We start from the raw sequence: 20,890 nt of genomic DNA, 5'->3' as shown, positions 1-20,890 counted from the left end.
TGCCGCATGTAGCGGAAGCCGCCATATTAGCTGTGGGCACAACGCGCGCCGTTTGTTTGGACTCTACCTTTATCCGCTTCGCCACTCCAGCCAATCATCGCGCAGGAGAGGCTCAAGGGGGCGTGGCCTAGGCGGGCCGGGATTAGCGTGACGCCCGCGGGTAGGGCAGAGGCGGTGCCGCTGAGCGGGCGGGGTTCCTGGGGCGGGGCTTAGCGGGGCCGGGGAGGGGCTCTGGGCGGAAGCGGGGCGGGGCTCGCCGTGCGCGGGAAGCTGGGGCGGTTGGCTGGGCCGCGGCGGCGGCGGCAACAGTAGCAGCAGCGTGTGGGGGTTGCTCGCGCGCGGCCGCTGCTGGGCGGGGGCTGGAGTGGGGAAGGGGCCGCCGCCGCTCTCGCCGCTGCCGCACCCCCCCCCGGGAGCCGGCGGCGCGCTCGGGCCCCGGTCCCGCCGCGGGGAGGATGGAGTTCAGCAGCGGCCGGGCGCGGCTGCGGCACGCGCGGCTGGCGGGGGACCGGCGGGAGCTGTACCCGCACAGCCTGCAGTTCTACCAGGAGCCCCCCGCGGAGAGCGTTTCCCTTGCCGAGTTCGAGAGCTTCGCCGTCGACCGGCTGAGGCGTGAGTGGCGGCCCGCAGCCGTGGGGCCCGGCACGGCCCGCTGCCGGCCTGCGGCGTGGCCGGCCGAAGCAGCGCTGCTCGGCAAGCTTGCCTGTGTCTGCCTGGCCCAAACCTGCCTAACTCCGTGTTATCTGACTGCTGCGCAGCCATCTAGCCGAGTTCCTAATTCTATCATAGCTATGTTTTTTGACAACCTTGGGGCCCCTAATGCCTGTTACTAATATAAACTGGCTGCCACTTCTGCTAACGTGAAACTTTCTTAAAGGAAAGCACGGGGCTTTAGATATTTCAAAGAATTATGCTTGATTTCGCAATGAATGTTGAGTATGCTGTGTAGTAGTCAGGAGTCTACAGCTTCGGTTTATAAGGTCAGCTTTCATGTGCGTGTTCTGCTTCGGGGGTGTTACTGCGGGGCATCCCGATGTCTCCCAGTAAACGGTTCAGCTGGCTGCAGCTGGGAGCAAGGGATCCCTAAAGCTCTTGCAAAGCCCTGAACCTGCGGTTCCCTTTCTTACAAGGAAAACGGATATGCTGGAGGCGATCCGTCAGGATTGGGTGCCTCCCTTTCTCTACTGACTGTACGGGTCTCAGAATCTGGTCTCAGGGAGCTGTGCTGCTGTATGTCATGCCTCCTCCTCTGTGTTTCTTAATCTTCTTCCCTCCCTTTACCACTAAAGGCATTTTCCTTGGCCTTATGCAATTTTGGCCATTTCCCAAGTCATGTTATGATATAGTTAGATTTCTTTTCAATATGTTGTGTTTTATATGGACTTCTTTTCCTCCCCCCCCAGTGCTTAAGATAGTTGAAAACCTTGGTGTGAGCTATGTAAGAAGTGGTGATATGTACAAAAATAAGCTGGAGCAGGAGCTTCGAAAACTTAAGTTTCCCTACAGAGTAAGTAAAAATAAAAAGAGGAACTTTTGCACTTTATTTTCTATAAGTTGTTCAAAAATTCTGAATAAGAGTGCGGTTAATGAAATACAACTAGAACTTAATTTCTGACCCTTAATCAGAGATTTGATTTGCCTTTGAGAGTGTAAGTTACTATATATATATATTTTTTAGCCCACTCCCTTTTTTTAGTAGTCTTGCATTTATAGTCTTAGATGTGGATATTAATATTTTGTTAAACAGCACTGATAAATGAATTGTGTGTTTTTAATCTGGGAGAGATTAAAATCTGGGAGAGATTGAAAATCTCTTTTTTCACTGAAATCAATAATATCTTCTGTAGGCTTTGGCTGAGGATGATTATGATGCAAGAAGAAAAGACCATATTTCTCATTTCATACTACGTCTTGCTTACTGTCAGTCGTAAGTACTTTTTGAATTATGCTATACTTTTGTTGGTAATTTAAAGCATATACAGGCGTTATTGTAGACATTACAGACATTATAGAGCCATGTGGCTACTAAATAGAGAGGCAGGTTCAAGTAGAGGCCTTTTTATTCATGAAACAGATTAATTTGTGATGAAAAGGAATACTCAGGATCAAAATTAAGTTTTTATCATATTAGGTCAGAAAAATAAAGTTGTCATAAATCATTAACGTAACTGATGAAAGCCATTAAGGTAGGAGTCTTTGAAAAGTGTGCTTAAATAGGCTTAACTGCAAACTAGCTTGAATTCAGTTCCCTGTGGCCTACCAGAAGGTTATGTTCAGGCTGTTTTCAGACTGTTCATACCTCTTACTTAAATTTCTAGTGGGCCAGCAGCGCCACCCAGGGGTACAAATTTGCATCAACTTTTTCTGTATGCTTCAGTCCTCATTTATACTTTGGATTGTTGTGTTTTGTATTTGTTGTACATGGCTGAACAGCATTAGCTGAAGAGCTCCACTGTTCTTGTCCCTTAAACTTGTAAATTTGGTATCATCTTTGACTTTCCTTCTGCCTTCTGAAATCCAAGATATTAAAGTTTATTTCCATATAATGTTGCTAAGATACAGTATGTACTGTCTTGAGCGTGAACAGTCTCATCCATACACTTATTTCACACCTCTGCTAATGTCATTTATATCTGTCAGGACCAGGAAATGGAATAATCTTGTTTCATTCACTTTGATGGCAAACATGGCTCTAAAGAGAATTTTATTAGCTTGCTGGCCACGACCATGCGTTTCTGCTTCTGTGTTGTTTCTCTCTTCACTTTATCGAGTTAGCTATTAAGGAACTTGAAAGTCACAACAACGTAACCCACATGTTACTTACTTAATGTAGAAGAACTAAATGTTGCCTCTGCCCTGATAGGGACACTAGCTTTTCTATTCAGTAGATTTTCAAACGCACTTTTGTGCTTGCTTTTTCTTGCCTGTGTCATATAACATAGAAGTAAGTTCTTTATGAACTTTTTTCTCTTCTTCTTGCTCTTTTTCTAGACAAGAAATTAGACTCCTGTGCTGAAACTGATGCCTCTTGCATGGATTTAGAAATGAATTTTGTGTGCTCTTTACCCATGTTTCCCTTGCTGTCTACCTTTTTGTATTTTGAATTCTAAACTCTAAGGAGTTTTCTGGTGTTGGTTGCCTGGTAGGATAGAATTCTGACCCATGCCCAGGCTTCTACAAGCTATTTTGACATTAAGGTGTTGGTAACTGAATTGTCGTGTTTAATTTTGGAATGTGAGCTACTAGTCTGAGATCCCAGATTTAGGGACATTTTCATGTTTTTCCAAAGTACTTCTATACTGGTGCTCAACAACAAATACTTCTAGTTTTCCTAGCACTTACTGGGGGGTGGATAGGTGTGTGTGTTTTGTTTTTTAGTGCCATTCCCTAATGTGAAAGAGTCTGTTTACATTAATTTTCTGATTGGGAAGCTACTGATCCAAGTTAAACTCTAGGGTTCTGCGCACAAAATTTAAGTGGAGAAAAAGCTAGAAAGCATTTCTCATCTACTTGTTCTGTTGCTCTTCCTAACTTCCATGTCTCAGCTACCTGCAACTGTCCTGTCTTCAGCAGCAGCTTGGTTAGTTGTGTAATGACAGTGACATCACTTTTCTGTTAAGCTTGTAGTTTTAATATAATATTGCTTATATATGTGGAATGAGAATGTACATTTTTTATGTTAATAATGAGTATAAGATGATTTGGACTTGGAAAAGATGTAAAATTTTCCTGTGACATGAACATTAATCATATCCTAATGATCTTGATATGAAAATTAATTTTGAAATATGTACTGGGCAGGTACAGCCATATTACTCATGTAAGCCAGCTCATCAGAACTGCGTAAAGAATCCAGATAGACATTTGTGGTTACGGAGCAGATATTGGAGATAAATTATCAGAACATGAAAGTGTTATAGGTAAACGCGACAAATTGACAACCACTCGGGCCGGGTTGCATAAATTCCAATTTAATAAAATAATTGAGCAAGTCACAAGTAAGCAAAACAGCGCTGGGCAGCCAGGGAGTCTCCTGCTCCACCAACGGCGCGCGCGATCTCCCCCTCACAGTCCCCTTATATGCGATTCCAGCCCCGGGTATACATGGCACTTCCTGTAACTTCTGCGGTTGCGCCGGCTGTTGCTAGGGGGTCTTCTTCAGCCTTCTGGTGGTCGTGGGGATGAAGGCTGGAGTCTTCCTCTGCGTTGTGTGTGGTGACCCTCAGGTCATGCATATATTTTACAACTGTGTGACCTCGCCGTTGCCATATTAGGCTATCTAAACTAACATCGCCGCCTCGCTGGCTCCACTTAATTATCTCAGGCGGGGTACATGCCCTCATTGCAGGATGTTGTGGTTTTAGCCCGTAATTAGCACCTAGTTTCATCGTAAAATCACTTCCCGATTTGATGTAACAAACTAGCACCTATCACAAAAGTATTACACTTGAGTGGGTAGGGGGTGATTGTAGCCCTTGATTTACTCTCCTGGAGGACAGGAAGAACTAAAGGTAATTCTCTGGAGGCTGGCCGTCAAAGTAGCTGTACGTTCTTGACTTTTGCTTAGGGAAAGAAACGCGGTATAAAGCTATTGTGTTAGGGCAAGAGTAAAATTGTCTGAAGTTATTGCTGTTATTTATGCTTTGATCCCAGGATTTTGTTACTGTGCAAAATGATCACAGAGGAACTAGAGAAGATAAGTCATCAATGCATTTACTTACATTTTAAGTTGCACGCATCATTTGTACATCCTGATCACTGAAACTGTCCACAGACTATACTTTAGGAAAGATCTAGAGAGAGCCTTTCCATCTAGAATTGTAATTTGAATATTAATTACTTTCTTTTCCAAACCCTATTTCAAGCAGAGCTTTTGCTCCCCCCCTCCCCCCCCCAACGCTTGAAGGTATATTGCAATTCATTATTCCCCTCTGGGGAAGAGAGCTCAAATATTGTAAAGAAAACAGTATAAGACTGCAGAATTTTTGTTCTGTGAATTGTCAAGGCAGTAACACTCAGCATGGTTTTCAGAGGACTGTTTAAAAGAATGCTCCGTTATAGCAAGTTATGGTATCTTCCAGATTCTGTGCGCATACATGTGGTGTTACTTTGGTGATTAGCATTTTGATACCTATTCATGGTAGCTTTGAGTAATGTGCTGATGCTTAGCATTCTAGCAGTCTGTTATGCAAAGAGTAATACAGTGAGTACTTGGAGACTGACTTCATTGTTTTTGTTTTATGCTACCTACTGACTCCTTTTCTGTCCCCCTGTGTTTATCCTTCCACTCACTTACCTGCAGCTGCTAAACCCAGTTTGCTGTCTTGTCAAGTGTTACCTGTTCTGTTTATATTACTCAGCTGTGTTCATCCCCATACATTTTCTCCTAGCCTCCTTCCAGGTTAATTGTTGCCTAGCATAGAGCACTTTTGTCATAGTATCTCAGTGTGTGTGCATGTTCCTTCACACCCATGGACACCCCCAAAAAGTGTGATGGTTAAAAGCAGTAGTATTCATAATGTATTTGCTTTGTCAGATTAACTGTGAAGTTAATTGTGCTAAGAAATACATTGAAGAAGAAAAGTTGTCTTCTAAACATTGATGGAGAATATCTGCAGTTGGTTATTCTTAACTAAAACAAGTAATAAAGGGTGAAAAACATTTGAGAGAGAATAACAGCTCTTAATACTGACAGAGCATTTCCAGTATTGAGATTGAGTATATCTGTTCTTCCAAAACATCCACAGTCATGCTTCTTTCTGTACTACCTCTTCAAAAATCTCTTCTGATTCAGTGATTTTTTTTTTTATTATTTTTTTCCCCTGAGGGGTTTGCTGCCTTCTCTTCCATGGTCCTCAGTCCCATGCCAAGGTCAGAAATATTTTTAATGCTGTGTTCACTAGGTTTGACATCTAGTTTATGATAGAAGGGAAAATGCATAACCTATATATATTTATTATTATTTCTTTGTAGTGAGGATCTCAGGCGCTGGTTTCTTCAACAAGAAATGGACCTCTTTCGATATCGGTTCAACGAACTGAATGACAGTTTAAGGCAGAAATTCCTGGAGCATGTTAACTTATCATTTGAAGCTGTAAGTATGTTACATCTTGTATTTTGTATTATGTAGTGTGTGTGTCTGATGTTTGCTAGAATTCTCATTAAGTCAATTTTAAGTCAGTTTTAGTACTCCTATTTTAAAAACACACTTGTGGCTTTTCAAAAAAAAAATTCAGAACACCTTCTGAACTTGGAAGATGGTTATGCCGCAGAAATGAGAACTAAGTGAAGTAATTTTGTGCTGCAGCAAGAGAATCTTAGTCTATCCGAGTCAACCAACACTTCTAACTAAAAACGTATAATTAAAAAAAAGGCTAACCAACAATATTTACAAAAGCTTACAGGAGGTATCATAGAATCACAACTTTAGATGGGTTACTGTGTCCTTCAGAGAGAACATTTGTATGTCTCAGCTGTTCACCAGTGCAAATAACACTCAGGTCAGACTTGCCTTACTGCCTTTTGCATATGTGATGAATCATGTAAAATATGAAAATTCCCCTTAACTGAAGGTATTAGTGATAAGAAAGTGATGTTTGTGTTTGATTCTAACCTAAAGTATGTATTGTGAGATCCATTCTCATCAAATTACTCACTTAGTTTTTAAATAGTCTTTGTGAACGTATGTTTTTGTTCATAAACTTGGCTCTAGAACCTTTGCAATCTACTAATCCTTTTTAAAGTGTTGGCTTCTTTCTATAGTGTACAAAGCGAACAATGCTGTTTGATCTGGAAATGTTGTACAATACATACATAGATACACACGGGCAAATCTCTTACAGAGAGTCTAGCTTGTTCTCTCTGTTTAATAAACCATTTGTTTTTGGCCCGCTAAGTATAAGCTATGGGCAATGCATCCAAAATTCTGTTAATACTCTTATTTCATAGTTCTGGAATTCTCATTCGAACTATATTCAAAGAATTTTTCCTTTTGACCTAAACTCATTCTAGTCCTTCACAAACTTATGAAAACCCCTGAAAGTACCAAGCCCCTGTAGACAAATAACTGCTGCTTCTGCGATGTTTTAGGGATATAGCAAAGTAGTTCCTATGGCTATGTAGTGCTTCATTTGTCTAAGTGGATTACAGGAAAATGTCTATTGTAGTTTTGCCTTGCAGCTATGAACTGTTTTGTTAGAAAGCTCCAGCTTTGCCTGTAATGCTCCTGTAACTCCAATGCTTAGGTGGGCCTATTAAATAATGAAGATGTCCTCTCAGAGTAAACGTAATTAGTAAAAAATTAATGTATGATCATCTTTATACTTAAAAAAAAAGATGCATTTTAAATTACTACCTGTTGTTCTTTACTGTTGTGAGAACAAGTCTTTTTTTTTTAATTCTTTTTTTCCCCTTCTGTGTGTGTGATCTGAAAAAATGGCTTCAGTTTACAGTTACGTATTTTTGCAGAGTGGGATTTGCTGCTGCTTACAGCAAATATTCAAAATCAGTTAGCTATTTAGTAAAGAACACAGAAAATTGATCCTACAATTGGAGCTACAGGAGCCTCTATGTAATTTGGTTATTGAACACCTTTGGTGCTGTTATATATAAAGATGCAAGAAGGACACTGTTGTTAAATCTCAGTTTGACTTCCCTTGCAAATTGGCCTGGGAGCAGCGTTTGTTATGTGATACCTTTACGATAACAACTTTTAGGAAGTAATATTTTGATAAAGTGTTATGGATATCTATTACGTGGTTTAAAATATGATTTACTTAGAGCAATGTCATCCAACTGATGACCAATCATGGGATATTTCTGATGAGGTATTCTCTATTCCCTGGGAAAATGGCAGCTTGGATAGTGTTTTTGTGTTAGTTAAAATTCTGCCATCTTGCAGAAAGGCTCTAGCAATTAAGCTTAGAGTACTGGATTTACAGGAACATTGACTAAACTTTCTGTTTGATAACTGTGCAGATCTCATGCACAATAACACTTTTTTTTATCCTTATTTGGCACTACTTTATTTCTGGGCCTCAGTCTGTAATCTTGTTTGTCTCAACTTTTTAGGAAGTACTTCATAGATAGCTTCTTGTTAAATGAAATGTAAATCTAAATTTGAAATTTGCCACTCAATTTTGGGAGACTGCGTAGTGGAGGAGAGACTGGTTAATGCATATTTTGTTGTTTGACAGACAAACAATTTTGCTTCAAAATTAAGCTTTAAAAAAAAAACAACATAAAAGACAAACGACATTTGGTCCATGACTACTTCCTTTTTGGCCCAGTCATGTATATTTGTTATTTTAATGTTATATGGTTAGTCAGCCTTTGAATATGTTTGCATATGATCTATTCAGATATGAGAATTTCCTGCTTTCGTTGTATTCTTGTCCTGAAAGGCAGAGAGCACTAAACTGCCTTTCCTGACACTTTAATATGGAACATTCAGTATCTAGGAAGAGATTCTGCAGTGTAATTTCCCCCTCCCTCTTCAGAGAACAAGAAATACTTACTAATCTGTTCACTGTTTCCAGAGCTTGCTTAGTTTTAATTTATACTTTTAAAGTGTATTTTTCACTGATATTGAATGCTTATCTATCACAATAATAGAAGAATCACGGAAGCAGGTATTTCGGTGTTTTTTTAGTCTATTGTATACTTACTGTACAAAACAAATTTTTTTTAAGGGATAATGCTGTCATAATCTAGAAAAATACTGAAGCATTTTACCCATGGCTTTTAATTTTCAGCTCTCAAGGCACATTTAAAAAAAAGAAAAATCTGTGTGTGGAGTCAGTCACATAGGGAGCACAGGAAGTCCTTAAGCAGCACTCAAGAGAAGTAAATGCTGACATTTAAGGTGACAGGGCCCATCAAAGAACATGCAAACACAGGTGTGCAGTTGAGATTTACATTAATTTAGGAGATTAAAGCATTAGAATCTTACTAGAAATGAGTAATTACAGTTATGATGCCTGACAGTTTCTGGCAGTAAAAGCTGCTGATATGGGTTTTTAAAGATATTTAAAGGGAAATACAGTGAATATTCATTTTAAACATTAGTCATTGATGGAAATATTTTACTCAAAAATAGTATATGAAAGAGCTATATAATGTAAGTGGCACTTGGGTTTTAACTAGGAAGTTTTCTCTTTCTTGCTGAGAGCTGGGCATCTGTTCTTCTCTGCTTAGTTAAGGAATGCCATTTTTTTTCCTGTCAGATTGTGCTGCGTAGCCTATTTGGAGTCAGTTGACATTTGCATGCCAAGGCCACTTTCTGTAATGTAGTTTGATCAGTGAGATTGGCTGTGTGCTTTGTCGCATGCCCTGCTGGATATGCACCTCTTGTTCTTCCCCCTGCTTCTACCCCCAACCTTTTTACTTTTTCCCTTGTCCTTTTCCCTCTTTTTCATGTGGCTCGTTATGCGTGCCCATATCAGGAGCCCTTGAGAAAGCTGGCCATATATGATTCGTTGTTGTAATAGTGCTTTTGGACCCTCATAGTGTGAGCTAACTCATCGTGTATTGATTTGAAGTTATGATAGCTTTTTTTGACATAATCAGAATTATTATTGCAACCAAGACAGCTAGCTATTGGAAAACTTTCAATGTATCTAAGTTTAAGGAAAACCACAAAATACTGGGCCATTGGTGTTCTTAGAAATGCCTGAATTAAGGTGTTAAACTTCTCATAATACACCCATTTGCTCTTACAGGACCCAACACTGGGGTAGTAATTAATCATGATAATAGTAACCTGAAGACACAAAAACGGAATAAATTTTATTCCTTCCTTCAGTCTGTATGCTGCTTATCTTTTCTTTGTTCTTCAAGGCTGTGTCTATGTATGTCACATAGCATGATAGCTCCTAGATCTTAGGCTGAGTTTTGCATGCTTCTGAAGTATAAATAGGTATCTCTAATATGTTCTTTTTGGAGTTGTTTTAAGATATTTCAGCAAAGCGGTGAGAGTATTCTTTTTAGAGTTTTACTCCCCCCCTTTCTTTTCCTTTGTGCTCTATACCATTACAGAAGTTGTGTCAAAAGTTATCTAGTCATAATGATATTTTACCTTTGCTCGAGGGTTAGAAGTAGAATCCCCTGGATTGGCAACTAACACATGCCAGTTATTGTAAATTAGTATTTGGAGTAGTATTTCTTTATAAGGGAAGTTCACTGGCAGAAGTCTAAATTATCTTTCTCTTCATCCTTTGCAAATGTCAAGTATATGTTAATTACTATACTCATTAGCAGTTCCTTCTTTCCATGGATTTGACTTTTTCCCCAGCTGTTGCTCAATCCTTTTATTTCCTAAAATGACACTGAATGGAACCTTCCTCTTCTAGTTCTGTTCACAGAACTTCCACAGAACTCTTCACATTTGTACAAATGAGTTGGATAGTTAAGTGACAACTGCCACATACACTCTAGGGTCTTTAAACTGTTAATTTTCAGAATTCCTCTGCCATACTTATTTTGCCATTATCTCCTGTTTCTTACCTCAGTGTAGTCATTATTCTTCTTTGTTATTCATGTCTGTCATAAAGTAACCCTCTGTAGCTTATCCAGCTTGATTTCCATAGTTTCTTACATTCCTACTTGCTGTGTACAAATAACTATAGAAGTAATCCCTAATTCTGCTCTTAAACTCTGGGAAACTTCTTCCACACTATAATGTACTTCTGTGCAGCTGATAATGCACTGAGGCTGTTCATACTAGGCATTCTCTTTGCAGGATTTAAACTTAAAGAAAATTTAACAATTCAAGGAGTGAGCTTTCCTGCCAATGTCTTACTTCTCCACTTCATCACTGAATTAGCTGCCTGTACCACTTATAGTGTGTTTTTTTTTCTTTTTTTTTCTTTTTTTTTTTCATCCCAACTTCAACTTCAGGTCGTTCTGGTGTTTTTCAGCTATAGCTTTCTCTACTGAAACTTTCTAGTCTACTTAGTCATGCTCTCCTTCTTTCACTGAGTATGGCTGTGGAACTTTTGATTGTACTCTTTTAACTTACCGTTTCTGTTAAAGATGTTCTTCTGTTTCAGTGGCGAGGGCAGTAGGATTCCATTCTTTACAACTTTTTTTACTTTGTTTGATGGATGTGTGGTATCACTGTTACTACAGTCTAAACTCTTACCTGGTAATTAAAAATGGCTTTTCACTGCTAGCTTTTTGTTTTCCGCTAGTTTCACTTTTCTGTCATCCTACTTCTTCTCTTAGATGTTTTCCTAGCTTATGTTTAGTGTAGCAAAGCTGGACTTTTTTTCTCTTGAGTACCATTTACTCCAACTTCTTTATCTTTTTTGGCACTGTCAGTAGTATCTCCTTTGAAGCCCTCAGCCTGAGAGTTTGACTCTTCTCTTCTTTGCCTTGCATAATTTAATCTGGATCCAAGAGCAACTGTTTGTCCTTAGAGATCACATGGAAGATCTGTCATTGTTTGTAGCTGAAGGTCCTTGATGTATCTTGATTGGAAAAGACTTTGAACTTCTGGTTCCTTCCTACTCAGCTCTTGTGAAAACTTGCCACTAAACTTGTTCATCTTAACCGATTGGACTTTGTCTGCCTCTGGAAACTATTTCAGTGACTCTCTTCTGTTTATGTGGAACAAAATGTTCTGTGGTTGCTTTCAAAATGCTGTATATTCCCTTTCCTCTACTAGTCTTTGACTCTTTCAACAGGCCTTTGAAGATGGCAGTTTCATTTGCTGTGTGCATGAAAACCCTTTCCAGAGTTTGCTTGCATTATCCCCACTATGCGTACATTCATGTCTTTATCAGTGGTGGTCATTTCTTATAATGCCTGGCTTTTTTATTTGACATGTAATTAGAATCAAATATAATAGTGCAGATCTTGAATAGACATCAGAGGCTCATCTAGTTCATCTTTTGTCAAAAGACAAACTGTGTCTTTACTGGCTGTTCTTTATGATCTATTTTTAAGCATCTCCCTATTGGGAGATTCTGCAGCCTTCTTAAGTAATCATTCCACTGCTTTGTTTTCTCAAACTCGCTTAAATCCTTTACACAGAACTAACAGTTAATCAGCTTTTTCTCTCTTTCTACAGAACTGGCTTAGATGTAGAACCTTGCAACTTCTGTATTAAAATACAGCCCTTATTTTTAGACCAGATTCTCTTGTCTGGTCCTATTCTCTAGAGCCCTTGCAGTCTTCCTAGCCTCCTGGTATCTAAACATGTAATCTAACTTTTATTTTAAATAGTGCTATTCCCAGGATGGATGTCTGCAGAACTTGATTCAATACATCCTTCTATTTTTGAGTTAACTTCTTTCATGCATGGTTCTTCCAACTGGTTTTGCACACAGGTTATAGCAGATAAACTTGGGCTGTTTTGTTGTTTGCATATAAGAGCGACTTTAAGGAATTTTGACACAATATGACTTCTGCTTCTTTTTCCTATCTCTGAGGCCTGTTGCGCTGTGACAAGGGCAATGAGATTGGCCCAATGCAGTTTGTTCTTGACGGGTCCATGTGGGCTGTTACTTGTTTTCTTCTGAGTGCTATTAAATACTTTCATTTGTTACTGTGTCTTTCCAAGAATTAAACTTGATCCACTAGAATGTGGCATAGAATGTAAAGCTTTATCCTAAACTTACATTTCAGTGACATTGGTCATCACCTCAGTGGTTCTGCTCTCCTGTGACCCTTCTTTCATCTTGTCTTCTGACTGCTAGTTCCTTCAGATAGACATAATTCCTCTTTGGTGTTGCTTCCACAAGTAAAGAAAAGCAATGACCACATCCTTGTCTGTGGTGTAAGGATGATGTATGATTGAATTTAGATCCCCCCTAATGTCTGTTCTGCATTAACTTTATACAGTAGCCAGAAGAAATAAATTTGGAAGTGTAGTATATTTCTTTCTGAATACATTTTTTCCTGTGTTGGTGCTACATCTCACCAGAGTACAAAAGATTCTGACGTTAGATGACCTTAGATGTTGACCTCTGAAAGGCCTCTTGAAATTATAAAAATAAAAGTCATATTTTTTGAGGTTGTAATTTATAGGTTAGATGCCTTATTTTTGAGTAGCAGACAGTTGTTGCAGAATTAACTGTTTTAATTTTTTAATGGCATTATACAGCATGTTGTTTTAATGTTTTGTATCATAATAATGGGGAAAGATAGGTTGGAATAGTCAGTTGGTGTAGCTAATGCTCCATAGTGCATCTGCCAGAGAAGAAAGAATAAGAACTGCAAAATAAGAGGAAAGAGTAAAATATATTAGTGGAGTTCATTTTTTCCACAATAGTTCTTCTTTGATGTTGCAGTTAAAGTACTTTTTGAGCTTTAAGCAGTAGAAATTAAACTTCTTTAATTTCCATTTTTATGATCAGAGCACTCCTATGAGAGACTTTCTGATATTACTATTATGCTTTCTTCAAAAGCATTTATCTCAGTGGGGCAGTTGTATAAATATTTGTAGTTTAGCTTCTTGAAAATTTTAATGTTTTATAACTGCCTGTTTAGAAGGTACAGAAGATCCTAAAACTAGATTTGGATTTATGAGAATGTGACTGGTTTGTGTCCTTAATAAGTACAGATATATGTGAAAGAAAAAATTCAATATTGTGTCTGTCTACTAAAAGGTTATGACTACAATTATCCATTTTGGTGGCAGGTGTATGAATCAAAATGTTTTTCTAATAGCACTTTAGAGGCATCAAGTAAGATTTCTTCCTTTCCCAAACAGAATGGGGAAGAATGCTTAAAACTAGAAAGTGTCTAGAGCTTGCATTTATCTTATGAAAACTTTATGTCAAGCTAAAACAGTTACTATGTCCAGTAGGCTGCAGTTTGTTTGTGAAGGAAATGATTCTGAATTTTTAGCTTAGTTTGCTGCTATGTGAAATTATTATTTGGTCCTTTGCTTGAAAATCAACCATACTTGTCTTACAGATGACAGCAAAGGTCAGAACTGATGCATGTCTCTGTGGAAAATAGTGCCTTATTGCCAGTGTAAGCTAAAAATACGTATTCTGCCACTTAACTCTAAAAGTCATAATAGAAACAAAACTATGTGAAAAGACTTAAGTAGGATAGTTATTTTAAATGCTAGAGTTTGTTAAATATGGCAATGAAACCTGTGTGTACTGTTGGCACTTTGAAAAGCCTGATAGGTTGCTCTCATCCTGAAGGACCTCATTTCAAAGAAAGTAACAATTTTTCAGTTTAATCATTCAAGTTTCAGAAGATAGATTTAAATTAAGTGAAACCAAGTAGCCTCTGTGTCGAAGACAAAATTGGTTGTTTCTTTTTTAATTGGTTCTTGTCCTGGATAAGGGAAAAAATACACAGATTTCTAAGTTTATAGCTACCTCTTGTAGATGACTCTACTGAGGTATTAGGAAAACAAAGATTCAAAGGAGACCTCTTTCATCATAACCATTAGCAGTGTGAGAATCCCATTCAGCTGGTGGGTGGTATTCTCTAGGTCACTGTACTGCAATACTAGGATTTGGTAGGCCAGCTGGCAGGTCTATTTACCCCACATGGGGGTGGTATAAAACTTGTAATGCTTGCTTACTTTGCAGCAAAACAAGGAAGATGGATAGCCTTTTTGCAAAGTAGTAGTGAAGCAATCTCTTTTGTAAAGTAATCTCTTTTGTAAAGCAATCTTACCAACTGGCTGTATGCCTTATTCTGAGATGGTCTTAAATAGAGAAAGGGGGGAAAAAAAAGGGAGGGGGAGGGTTGATTCGAAAGGAACTTTTTTCCACTGTGTGTGTTTTTTTTTTTTTTAAAGTAAGTTAACTTGTTAAGGGATGGGGAGATGGGGTGAGGTTAGAGGAAAACGTTTAGAATTAAAACTAATTGTAGTATTCTGTTATAGGCTTTCTTAATACAAGCTTGATTTGCAGGAGAATATAAGCACATCTCATAAATCCATGAGGGGGAAGTGTTGAAAGGGAGGAGGAGGAGGGGAGAACAGGTACTTGCCCTGGTTTTGCACACCAACAGGACAGGTGGTGACAGGTTGTTATTTCCCTTCTCTAATGGATCCTTGAAATATAAGCACAACTTCGTTATCAGTCTTGGAGAAAACTAGCATTTTGCTGCAGTAATTCCAGTTGCAGGTTTTTATTTGCACATATGGTGGTGGTGACATTTTATAGAAGTGGAGTTAAATAAGTAATAAATGTGATTGAAAATATGTAGCTACGGGGGCTGTCCCTTTTCACCTTCATAAACATAATGAACAACAGTTTGTAAATTATGCAAAATGCTAATTAAAAGTTTTAATTTGGTAATCATCTCAGTTTGATTAGAAACAGATGCTGATTATTTACAGAAATCTAAATGGACCCTTCTAAGATAGCTTTTACTGCTTAAAATCAACTTGTGAAACTAATTAAAGGAGAACTAAAACACAGCCTGTACAGTAAGTTACTTGTGTCCCTTTTAGTGCAGTAGAGTAGTGTGATTTTTATTAAATAGTTTTGTGAGGTTTCTCATTTGAGTTAGAGCAGGTTCTAAAGGTCTTATTTAAGGTTGAATTCTTCTGTGCTGGTGTACTGTACACACTCTTTCTGCTTTGAGGTACACGCTTCCTGCTTTGAAGAAGTTACCTGCTTTGAAAAGCTTGGAACCTGCTTGGAAAAAAGGCTGCAATAAAAATGAGGTGGCAAATAAAAGCATTCTTCTACCTAATCTAGCTAAAAACAACTAGACAACATTCAGAATACATTTTGAATCCTGAGGCAGATGTTCTGCTGCAAACATGGATTTCTAAAATCTGAAGCAGTAACTCTACCAGAAATGCAGTGACCCAGTGGAGAATAGATATCTTCTACATCACGTTTTCTTCAGCTTATTATAGAAGAGGTGGGAAGGGTACCCACACTAGTTGTGTGCTAATGTGCTGTAGCACTCAGTGGTTGTCCAGGTGACATTTGACTGCCATTTATCTTGTGACTTGGAAATGATGAAGGAATAGCAAGTCCTAACTTGATTCTCATAGATCCTCAGTCCTAACCGATCGTCAGTTTTGGATTTTGCAGAAAACATGGTTTGGACAGGGAGAATGGTGGCATCAAGTGCCTTCTCTTTTTCTATAGATAGTTCAGTCATTTTCTTTGGGCATAAGGAAGCAGCAAATGGGAAACTGATTCATATTTTAATCTAAATTTGTTTCGTTATGGCTCCAGGATGATTCTCTGATCAAAATCAATGAATCAATTGCATATAGAAAGCAAGCAATGTAGAAATTATGCAGCTTGTCCCAAATAAAACATTCTTAATCCTTCCTTCCTTCCTTTTTTTCTTACACCTTCCTTTTTGTTTGTTTGTCTTGAGTTGTTTTTCTCATGTTTCACAAAGGCTTAGGGTGAAGTGTTAAATTGTTTCAAGCCATATCATGTGGCCCGCTGCCACCGAAAGGGGAAGATCCTTTTCCTAGTGTTTATGATCCTACCTTTTCCCGTGGTCTCATTTGGTGGTGATAAGCAGATTCAGTTTATTAAACTGGCAACAAATAAACCAAGCAAAACTAGTAAATTATTTTCCTGGGGTGAATGATTTGAATTTGATTTCGGGACAAGTCGGATGAGCACCAATGCTGGAGCAAAGAGAGCCAGGACTGTGCAACTGCGAGGAGGCAGGAGCAGGGAAGGGGCGCCTCATGTCTTGCTGTTGGGTAGCTTTGGGCACCTGAGAATTCAGAATTGCTCACTAAGTGCTTGCTAACACCTTTCTTTCACGACACCCTCCGTAGAATTCTGCTGTTGTCTTTATCTTTTGGGCATGAGAGTATTTTATCTGACAAACATTTTCCAGTTCTCTCAAAAGTTAAGCAGCCTGCTTATGTTTTAGGATTCTAATCAAGATTTCAAAGCTGTACTTAATTTTGTCTAATTAATGATTACAGGAATGTATTCGTGTGGGTGCCACTTTAGATATGAAATTATTAAATGTACAAATTGTAGTGTTGTAAAAAGTAAGCTTTTCCTGGTTGGATGAGCCAGGAAAAAATGGGGCACATGTTTCAAGATGCCCCATCTACAGAGGTACGTGCCATTCTGTAACTGAAAACTTGAGTCTGAATTTAAATATTGATTATTTTGTCACATAAAATACCATATCAATTTTGCTACTCTTCAAATTTTTATGTGAGATAATTTTCATTGTTGTGCCTTCAGTCAGATTTACTTTTTACATCTTTTTATGTAAAAATGGAGAAATCCTTATTACCTATGCACTTTTCTTTTAATGTTCCAGTCTTTAGGGAAACAAGTTCTATTTTTAAATGCTTAGCAACCACTAGTATATCCTGGAACCTTCTGTCAGCTTTAATAAGGAGCTGAGGATATCCTTGTTTCCTTCCTTTCTCTCTCCATTAGCTGAAAATATGAAGACAGTGGGGATTCAGTGAAAAAGCAGTGAAGCAGTGAGCAAAGTGTTTGGAGGGCTGCAGAAGGGTATTGGAGCATATTGAGATGGTTTACCTAACCTGTAAGATACCTGAGGCTGTAGGAAATAATTTATTTAACTGCTTTATTACTTTTACTTATTTGACCTTATTGTATTTTCAGTAACCCTGTCCACAGACTTATCCATGTTCTTAGTCATGGCCCATTAACCTCTTTTTCTGGAGGTTTCACCAGGATAACTTTTACTCAACTATTAAAAACTTCTTGCTAGTGAGCTGCAAGAAGATCTAAAGTCACTGACTTTGCATCTGCAAAAATTTTGAGATGGTCACATTACTAATAAAGAAGCATCTGGACAGCTTGTGAAGTTTGGAGTTGGACTGTGATTATTTTATGTTAAATTTAAATGATAAGAAAACTTAAAATTAACTGTAATACTGATTAGGATGGTTTTATTGATTAAAATTAGCTAACTGACTTTTGAAAAGCAAATAAGCAAGCAACCCTTGCCTTTCCACTCTTCCTTCTCCTGCAACCTGCAAGCCTAACCCTAAGTCAGTCACTGGACTGTGTTTTAATGGCTTTTTGTAGAAATAATGTTCACTCAGTGTTTGACTTTTTTCTTTTGAGATACCATAGAAGAAATGGTACAATGGTAACCATGATGGCTGTACAATAATACACTGTGCTGTTGTTATTCAAAGTCGCTTTCACCAAGTGACTAGAAAGACCTGGTGGACTGGGCCCTCTTGAGCAATCTGTATACCAAGTGTACCATATGTTTAGAAATCATGAAACTGTGCTAAATTTGAAAAAAATGGATGTCACTATTCTGGAATTAAAATTTTGGTGTATACTAGGTGAAAAGCAAGCTTGCAGTTGGTGGTGATTAAAATTCATACCTATTTAGAGGAGAAATACATCATCCAGAAGTAGTAGAGTGGTTTTATTAGCATGTGTGACATTGTGTGGATTTCTAGGATGTATCTTTTGAAAAGTGGGAACCTTTCCTTGCAAAGGCTAACAAAAAGATGATTGTCATAAAATAATTTGATTAACAAGCATTTTCTTACATCATTTCCACAAAGGTATGCTGGAGGTTTTGATTTTGGAGGGCATGTCAAGTTTATGTAGAGCTGTGTCATGCTATTTGTTATATTTTGGTGACATCTGTCTCCGTCTAGGTTTTTGGGAAGGTATTCTGTGCTCCTTAGTGTTTAATTCCTTTCAGTCAGGGACCTTTTCCATAATACATTATCAAGAACTTATTGTGTGAATGTTTAAGACTGTTGCATATAGTTAAGTTATGAGGTCTAACCACTAGATTACCAACATGTGTGTTTTATTTTTTCAGAGTGGATGATTTATTTATGATTTTATCAATGATTTTATTATTATTTTTCATTTAAGACTTATTTTTTCAGGATATAAAACCTGAGGTTAATTAGGAGTTAGAGCAGAACACTTTGATTTCAAATTTTGATCTTCATTCTTCTCTCTTGAGCAAAACCCCCAAATGATTCATTGGTTGGTAAAAATCATTAAAATATGCTAATTTTAAATACAGCTTTCTGTTATATTTGGTGCTATCCAAAATCCACATTATTAAGCAGTTGCAAAGCATTTATGTACATATATTCAGACACACGCGTGCGCACACCCCCCTCCCCACACACCCCTATTTTTAAGAATTAGGAAATGTAACGTCATTCCTGACTTTTTCAAGTAAGAAATTTTGGCTAAAATACTTGAAATACTTGAAATTTAAAAAATTAAATTAGCTCATTGCTGTTTAACTTACCTGTTTCCAAAACTGTGAAAGCACTAACATTTGGAGAATAGTAAATATCCTACTGTTCTCCCCTCCCAAGTTCCATGAAAATCCATCGTGTTTTAAAGTTTGGCTTTAAAGATTAGCTGTAGCTAACCTTTTTGTTTAAAGTCTGATAAAAGTATGTTTAACCCTCCACTGTTTAATTGCCATTGAGTCACTATGCTTTGTTTTAATGAATGCAGTAAGTCTAGGAGCAGGGATTGTTATAAGTCATTTTTTAAAAGAACGTGTTTCGTAGTTCTTTTAGTCTGTAAAAATATGCTTTTATATCTTCACTACTACTTCAGAAGGAACATTATTTTACATTACTGCCCACTGATGTTTTGATTTTTTTTTTTCTGGTTTATGCTTAATTTTTAGTGATCACTTGCTGAATATGTAGTCATTTTGTTTGTCTTGTCAACTAAAATGATGATAAAAATCAAGTAATCTTTTCTCTCATGAACTGCCCCTTCCCCAAATTCTGAAGTATTCCTGCAGTTTTAAAGCACAACCTCTTAATTACAGATCAGTGAAGACCTGAAAAATGAATGGGCAAATGATCTGTGTGCATCTACCCCTGGCCTCAGTATGATTAAAGTAAAAGAACAAATGTTCTATAAGGTAAGTAGAAAACTTCAGATTTGTGTTCATTCCCTTACCTTAAAACTGGGAGTACTGATTTTAAGTTATTTAGTTCCATTATTAGCAGATGATTAAAATATCTGAATTAACTGAGACTAGTGAGTTCCTGTTTTTCATGGCAGTATGAAGGTGAAAGGAGGGGCTGATAAGGATGAAGGGGGCTTTAAACTATCATTAATGTTTTCTGCCCTCTTCTGCCACCCCATCGCTTGCCACAAAAAAAGGTCCTAATTGTTAACACTTCCCAGACAGATCACCTGGCTGACAGGCTGTTTAGGATGGAGTCAAACATCAGTTGCCGAAACTAAGTTTGGTCTGGTTGAACTACTCTTCAGTTCTTTCTTCAGGAAAGCAAGGAGAGAGGGAACAAGCATCTAATTTAATCCACCAGTTCTCCTCTAAGTGCAGATAGCTGGGTTCTAGATCCATTTCCAAGGACTGTTGTATGTATTTTACATGAATCAAATATTTCAAGATACCTGAAACAGGAGGCCAGCAGAAGTCCATTTTCAAATACCAAATCATTGATGCAAGACTATGTAATCGGGCTAATAGTCATAGATACAAATTGTGAAGTACCTTATTTTGCCAATTTGTGTGGTTTTCTGTAAGCAATAATATTTTTCCCACCAAAATAATGATTAGCTCTTTCAAAGTAATCGTTTGCTTTCAGAAGTTTTGCTTTTTGCCTAAAGCTTTCTTAAAAGATACAAAATGACTTTAAAGGTCTCGGCTTGAATTTTAGGATTGTAAACATTGTTAATGCACTTTGTTGCTAATCCATAGTGGTGCTTCCCCCCCGCCCCCCCCCTTTCTTTTTTCAGGTTGGACTTTCAGATGCTGTGGAGCTATTTAGAGCCAGAAGAGTGTTTATCAAGGATGGCTTTGCATATGTGCCACTTAAGGACATTGATGCAATTGTTTTGAATAACTATAGAACAAAGTTATCTAAAGCATTGGCGGTAAGTCTGGTAAAGTCTAATTTTACAACTTTTGTTGCATACTTTAATGACAATATTGTGCAGTAGCTTTTTTGAGATGT

The 20,890-nt window shown here is 38.0% G+C and overlaps 1 protein-coding gene across 1 annotated transcript in view; it reads left to right on the top strand.

Annotated features, from left to right (window-relative positions):
* The first annotated feature begins 299 nt into the window (after nucleotides 1-299).
* PRIM2 (DNA primase subunit 2) overlaps nucleotides 300-20,890 on the top strand; it is a 107,082-nt gene continuing 86,491 nt past the window's right edge. The window contains exons 1-6 of the mRNA XM_067294157.1: nucleotides 300-612; nucleotides 1,404-1,507; nucleotides 1,848-1,927; nucleotides 5,974-6,094; nucleotides 19,732-19,827; nucleotides 20,673-20,810. Of these exons, the coding sequence (XP_067150258.1) occupies nucleotides 456-612; nucleotides 1,404-1,507; nucleotides 1,848-1,927; nucleotides 5,974-6,094; nucleotides 19,732-19,827; nucleotides 20,673-20,810 (696 nt within the window). The 5' untranslated portion in view covers nucleotides 300-455. The remainder of the gene's footprint in view (nucleotides 613-1,403; nucleotides 1,508-1,847; nucleotides 1,928-5,973; nucleotides 6,095-19,731; nucleotides 19,828-20,672; nucleotides 20,811-20,890) is intronic.

The sequence above is a fragment of the Apteryx mantelli genome, chromosome 3 (genome assembly GCF_036417845.1).
Source record: "Apteryx mantelli isolate bAptMan1 chromosome 3, bAptMan1.hap1, whole genome shotgun sequence".
Taxonomy (NCBI): Eukaryota; Metazoa; Chordata; class Aves; order Apterygiformes; family Apterygidae; genus Apteryx; species Apteryx mantelli.
This window is presented reverse-complemented; position numbering and strand designations above follow the sequence as displayed.